The 7178-nt window shown below is 37.4% G+C and overlaps 1 protein-coding gene across 1 annotated transcript; it reads left to right on the forward strand.

The window, feature by feature from the left end:
• The first annotated feature begins 4639 nt into the window (after positions 1–4639).
• LOC126703971 (uncharacterized) lies at positions 4640–6310 on the forward strand. Its single transcript, XM_050403020.1, has 3 exons — positions 4640–4806; positions 5458–5800; positions 5915–6310. Exons 1-3 carry the CDS (start codon positions 4640–4642, stop codon positions 6308–6310), a joined length of 906 nt encoding a protein of 301 aa, XP_050258977.1.
• Positions 6311–7178: the final 868 nt, after the last annotated feature.

A 7178-nucleotide genomic window follows, 5' to 3' on the forward strand; every position in this document is an offset into this window, starting at 1 on the left:
TTTTTCAAAGATTGAGTTGATAAATTTTTCCTGATGTTCTTATCTATTCCTATATACTATGGACATTATGTTTTTTTATTAGCTATTAACAACTAGCCCCCTCAACATATTTTGACTATAGAATTATTGAAAATAAAATACAAATAATTAGCAAATGGATTTTGTACGTTTCTACCGGACCTTTACGTACCCAAGGTTTATATGATGGAAACACAACACCCCCCCCCCCCCCCCCCCCCAACCCATATTACCATTTGTTACCCTAAATACAGATGGAATTGGTAAATTACACAATTATGTAAGGGTAAATATGGCATGGGATGGGAGTTGGGGACACTGCTATGTGTGTGTATATATATATATATATATATATATATATATATAATCTTATAATAATCTGATTCATATTTGGTAATATCTTTACTAACAACTTGTCTTCCCTCCTTGGAGTGTTGGATTGCATTTATGAAAAAGAATGGTTCTTTGTCAGGAAAGGCTAGACTAAACCTACGACTAAATCAGTGGGCCACTAAACAACTAGCTACTGATAACCTAAATAGCAAAGCAGGTAGGAAATTAACTAAGCGATATTTATGGCTGACTCTCAAATCTAATGTAAAGAGTGGTATTGAAGCAATTGGGCCATACTAGAAACAACTTATAATGAATTTACCAAAACCTTCAAAAACTTCAAATGTAGCATGAATGGAAGAAAAATGTTATATCTATAATATTTTCACAAATAATTATAAGTGGTTAATTATTATTGGTTATAATTTGAATCTATCTCTGCCTCAAAAAATTTTTTTTTTGAATCTATCAATAAAATTACTCTTTTGCCCTACTAATAATAATTTGTAACAACTTACTATTAAAATTTATTATGAAAATATTGTAAATATAACATTTCTCATTATTTACTGTTTCTAGCGACAACTAGATCTAACCATCAAAGGACACTTATGGGTACAGGAAAATGTTATTTTAGTGGTGTAAAATACTTCTCGTATCGATCCCTGAATGGGTGTTTATGTGTCATTTTTAATTCATTGACACTTTTTTTATTGGTCCATTATAGGATTGCAAATTGTTCACCAATTCTTACAGGTAATAATACATACATATATACATATATATATATATATATATGCGCGCTCCGGCTAAAGAAAAAAATCGGAAAATTAAAAATAAAAAGAAGATAATGTAGAGTCCCTAGTTTTCATTGCATTTAATGTGTATATGTCCCTATGAAAAACTACCAACCATATTAAATAAACAGCTCGTGTCTCTTTCTTCTTTTTTGTTTGTTTTTTTTGCGAAGGGTCAACAAAGTACTAGTTTTCATCATATAAAATAGATGGATGCAATCTAGGGACGTTTGAATACAGTTTATTTTGTTGAAAACAAAAAACTCTGTAACAAAATAATTTTTAAATGTGTAAACAGTACCGTGAAATCTATTTTTTATTTTTTTAATAAAGTAGTTGTAATTCCCGTGAACAGTACATAATGTCTTTTGTATAATATAATCCGCGTGCATGAACAGTATGAATTACTGTACATAAGTTAAATATACTGTTTATATCTCATGAATAGTGCAAGAGTCGCTGAAAAAAAAAAAAAAAACAAAAAACAAAAAACAAACAAACGCAAACGCAGGAGCTAGGCGCAAAACCCAAACGCACACCTAATATACAGCCAAAAAAAAAAAAATACTGTAATAAAAAAATAAAAAAATAAAAAAAAGGCTCTCCGCTATTGTATGATTATGATTACGATTGTATCTAAATTACTATCTAATAGTACTTCTGGTTCTGGAAAGGCAATACATACAAATATATATGTGTGTATATATATATATATATATATATATTTTTTTTTTTTTTTATGAATAGAAGATAGAAATATTTTTTCATTGATGATAAAAGTGTAATACAATGTGTCTAGTATTTGGGGTTTTCCCTAACCACCGATTGATGCATCAGGACACAATAGGCAAATTCAACTAGCTGCATGGTACACTTTTTGTTGTCAACTAGAGAAATTTATTAAGTAATCCTGGAATATACCTCGAATTACCCACAATAACCCATCAATTAAATAGGGTTAAAAAAAAAAAAAAAAAAAAAAACTAATACACACCCTATTATTCACTACACACTAGTGCGTGAGAGAAAGTGAGAGTGTATACGCTTCATATTATCAATATGATTATAATTTATTTCCATATAATATTTAAATAGGTCATGCATTACCCAAGTATAATACAATGTAGAATTTCAACTACATCATCGAGTAGGCTAAGAGTTGTGATACTCAATCAATTCTCCTATATTATATAGAAAATGGAATTTTTATTTTTATTTTTTTAATGCTTATACATTTGGATAGCTTAATTTGTGAATTTTATGTTAATACTGATTTAATGCTTAAATATTAATTTACATGGACATATTATTTTGTTAAATGTTGATATTAATTTTTGTTGTTTAGTTTTATTAGACAATTGGTACTGTTAAAAAGAATTATGAATAAAAATATTTCATTTAATTTATTATTTCTCAAATGCATTATTATATATTGTATTTAATAAGTTATTGACCAAAACTGTGCAACGCATGGGCATTCAACTAGTATGTATATATCTCTTCAAAAAAAAACTAGTATGTATATATATATATATATATATAACACTGGAATCTTTGACTTTTTATTGACCTCTTGAGAGCATGCCACATCATTATCATTTTTTTTTTAAAATAAAATTATTTTTGTTTAGTCCAAACTTAACCAAGAGTGAAACTCTATCTCTCTTACAAGTCCACTTAAACTCAAACTCATCTTTATCATTTTTTTTAGACAAAATTGTTTTTGTTTAGTCCAAAATAAGGAGTGAAACTCTATCTCTCTAATAAATCCAACTTAAACTCAATCTCAAACGTTAATAATTTAATTATCTCCAAATTTGTGAGGTTACAAATTTTTTGTAAGCCATTGTATGTTTAAGTAATGACTTATTCATCAAATTGTAACACAAATTGAAGTTGTAGGGATAAAGGTCCAGAATAATATGTTGGGCCTTGGGCTTTTGTTCGAGGAGGGGAAAATAGTTGTCAGGGGTTCCCAGTTAAAGTCTCATAAGTGAGGAACGAATGGAAGGTGGTTCCAGGAGGAGCTCCTCCTCGGATATGATGAATGCAGCTCAAGTATGTATTCCAGCAGCTAGAGTAACCCTCCAAGAAGCTCCAGTGATAGGAACGTGTCTCATGAATGTGTGAGAATGAAGGAAACTCAAAAATATCTAAGGGAAAGTTGCTATCACCGCATTAAATGCACTACAGCTACTTTTCTGGCTGCATTTATGTGGAGAAGACCTCTGAACAATGCTACCTTGGCGAATACAACTCACAGAAAGCCAAAGAGGGTGTCCAATGGGACATGTACTCAAGTAAGGGCTTAGATGATCAACAAGTGTAGGATCAAGATGGCCCAAATAGGGCTATATAATGTGAGAGACCCTCCATGAGAAAATGGGAGGAAAAGAAAGAAAAAGAGAAAAACACCATCGCAAGCTGGGAACCAAACCTGTAATAAAGCTTTAAGAGCAAATATTTAAGAATTAGTATCCTCGGACCAATCTGAGGACGTTGTTCCTTAATAAACTTCTGTTATCTTTCTCTCTTTGTCATCAAAATCTATTTTTCTGTTATCTGATTCACTAAAGCCCAGTTTTCCAACCTATTCTTTACAAATTTATTGTTTTGAGTTTTTTTGGGCTTAAGTCCATATACCCATTGGGCTAAAAGTCTAAACCAGGTCCTTACAATTGGTATTGTCTGTGGGGAGAATACTTGGGTGATAGTGAGCGCAACATTCAACCATGGTAGGTTCAAATCCAAAATAGGCAAAGTCCATAGGATCCCAACATCAAAATCCTTTTATTAACCTTGAACGGAGAAGAGATCGGGAGGGGAGTGTGCATAGTGCCCAGATCAGAAGAAGTTAGTCGCAGGGAAAGGGTCACCCCTCTCAGGAGGAGAATACCAGAGCACTGCAACTGGAAGTCGACCAGCTGAAGAGAAAGCTACGCCATGCACAGCGAAGGCAAGCCTCCTCCAACCTGGACGCCTCCCTTGACGGTGAAGAGGATGCTAGCTACAGACGAAGGTCAAAGACCCCACCCAGCGAGTCTTTCTCCTACGAAGAGGAGCACTACCACAAATGTAGGCATAAGAGCCCACCTCAAAAAGGTGTGGGAAACGACGCTATGGGCAAGGCGTTGGATCAAATCTCCAGATCGCCTTTCACGCACAAAATTGAGGTAGCAGAACTCCCTCGGCGGTTCACTCAGCCCACTTTTACCATGTATAATGGCAAGACAGACCCCGTTGAGGATGTGAGCCACTTCAATCAGAGAATGGTTGTCCATTCCCTAGACGAAGCCTTGATGTGCAAGGTCTTCCCATCCAGCCTAGGACCCGTAGCAATGAGATGGTTTGACAGCCTAAAGGTCGATTCCATAAGCTCCTTCAAGGAGCTCACCCAGGCATTTGGTTCTCGATTCATCACCTGTAGCAGAGTTCCTTAACCCCTATCTTCCCTACTATCCTTAAGTACAAAAGAGGGAGAGATCCTGAAAATGTACTCGGATAGGTACTGGGAGATGTACAATGAAATTGACGGCGACTTTAAAGACGTAGCCATCAGTACATTTAAGGTCGGCCTCCCAGCCGAGCACGGCTTAAGAAAGTCTTTGACAGGGAAGCCTGTCACTAGTGTGTGCCAGCTCATGGATAGGATTGACAAGTATAAAAGGGTCGAAGAGGACCAACAACAAGGAAAAGGAAAGGATAAGGTTATCCCTCAAGAGAGGAGAGATTTTAGGTCGGACCGATACAATAACAACCGGCCATGGAGAGATTTTGCTGGTTAGTCAGGATCTACCAATACTCAGGCGGTCAATGTAGTGTTTCGAGAACTGGTGCACCAGGTTCTAGATAAGATTAAGAATGAATCGTTCTTCAAATGGCCAAACAAGATGGTTGGAAACCCCCTGAGGCGCAACCAGAATCTTTATTGCCAGTACCATCATGACCAGGGGCACACTACGGAGGATTGCAGGAATTTGTGGGACCATTTGGACTAACTGGTCCGAGAAGGAAAGTTGAAATAGCTGTTGCAACATTCTAGTGGCCAGGGGGGCCAGACAAATTTAGAACCCCGAAGGGATGATTCTTCAAGACCGCCTTTGGGAACTATCAATGTCATCTTTGCTGTTCCCGGTAGGACCGGTTCTTGTCCCTCCTGAGTGATATCTGTAGCTCGGTTACCCGCTAAAAGCAACAATTTAGAGCCTAAAAGAGCCATAATAGAAATCTGGCCGATTCTGGGCTTCTCGGATGAGGATAAGATCGAAGCCATCCAACCCTATGACAATGCTTTGGTGGTCACACTCAGGATAGGGGGGTATGATGTGAAGAGAGTGTTAGTAGACCAAGGTAACACTGTCAAGATCATGTACCCCGACCTATACAAGGGGCTGAAGTTAAAACCTAAGGACTTGACAACCTACGATTCCCCTATGATAAGTTTTGAAGAGAAGACTGTTATTCCAAAATGTCAAATTAGACTACCCATACAGGCTGGTTCGGAAATGGTGGAGGTAGACATCATCGTGGTGGATGCTTATTCCCCCTACATGGCTATTGTGGCCAGACCCTGGCTCCATACTATGGAAGCCGTCTCATCTACCTTGCACCAGAAAGTGAAATACCTCTCGGGGGGCCACGTCGAAGAGATTGTGAGGAGTCAATCTATGGCTAGGCAATGCCTTATGGTGGCCATCTCACATCGACACGAAGCTAGTTCTTCGACTACTGCTAAAAGGGACTTATAGCAATCAAAACCTCTAAAGTCGCCAGCTTGTGGACCAACCAAAGAGCCGAAATGCGAGGATTTGGAAAAATTTGTTATAGGTGGTGATTTGGAGAAGTTCTTTCAGGTCAGGGCTCAACTGCCTCCTCAAGAGAAAGAAGAGCTGTTGGAATTCCTTAGAAGAAACATTGATGTGTTTGCATGGGACGCTTATGAAGCCTTGGGGGTGGACCCGAATTTCATCTACCATCATTTGAACGTTAACCCATCCATCACTCCCAAGAAAAAACTGCCTCGGCGCCCATCTAAAAAGCATGCAGACGCTGTCAGGGAAGAGGTGATAAAGCTCAAACAGGAAGGGGCTATCAAGGAGGTTTTCTACCCCGAATGGTTGGTCAATACTGTAGTAGTAAAAAAGAAGAGCGGGAAGTGGTGAATGTGCATGGACTTCACGAATCTGAATAACGCCTACCCAAAGGACCCCTTCCCTCTGCCTCGAATAGACCAATTGGTGGATGCAACGATGGGCCATCCTCGGATGAGTTTCTTAGACGCCTTTCAAGGGTATCATCAGATACCACTTGCCCTGGACAATCAAGAAAAGACTGCATTTGTCACTCTCACTGGAAACTACCACTATAAGGTAATGTCATTTGGCTTTAAAAATGCAAGGTCTACCTATCAAAGGATGATGACGAGAATGTTTGAACCACAGTTGGGTAAAAGTATTGAAGTCTATATAGACGACATGGTGGTGATGAGTAAGGTGGTGTCCGAGTACGTGAGAGACCTCGGAAACATCTTTGGAATCCTGAGGAAACACAAGTTGCGTCTAAACGCTTCCAAGTGCTTGTTTGGTGTCGGATCAAGCAAGTTCTTGGGATACATGGTGACTCACAGGGGTATTGAGGTCAACCCCGATCAAATCAAAGCCATTAACAGTTTACAACCACCTCGGAATCCTAAAGAGGTCCAGAACCTTACTAGAATGGCTACCACCTTGAATCGGTTTATTTCTCTGTCAGCGGATAGGTGCAGACCTTTCTTCCTCTTGATGAAAAAGTGGAAAGGATTTGAATGGACAGAGGAGTGTGCATTAGCAACTAATATTTATGATAAAATGCAAAACTCTAAAATAAAAGAGTAATGTTGTTGAAAAAACTATTTGCACAATTTTTTTCAAAAATTGAGTTGATAAATTTTTCCTGATATTCTTATCTATTCCTATATACTATGGACATTATGTTTTTTTATTAGCTATTAACAACTAGCCCCCTCAACATATTTTGACTATAGAATTATTG

The sequence above is a fragment of the Quercus robur genome, chromosome 10, assembly GCF_932294415.1.
Source record: "Quercus robur chromosome 10, dhQueRobu3.1, whole genome shotgun sequence".
In the NCBI taxonomy this organism is placed as follows: Eukaryota; Viridiplantae; Streptophyta; class Magnoliopsida; order Fagales; family Fagaceae; genus Quercus; species Quercus robur.

Coding starts and splice junctions, on each gene's coding strand:
- LOC126703971 (XM_050403020.1), top strand. CDS start 4,640: ATGTACTCGGATAGGTACTGGGAGATGTACAATGAAATTGACGGCGAC. Junction 4,807..5,457: donor CTCATGGATAGGATTGACAA/GTATAAAAGGGT, acceptor GGTCACACTCAG/GATAGGGGGGTATGATGTGA. Junction 5,801..5,914: donor GGGGCCACGTCGAAGAGATT/GTGAGGAGTCAA, acceptor AAACCTCTAAAG/TCGCCAGCTTGTGGACCAAC.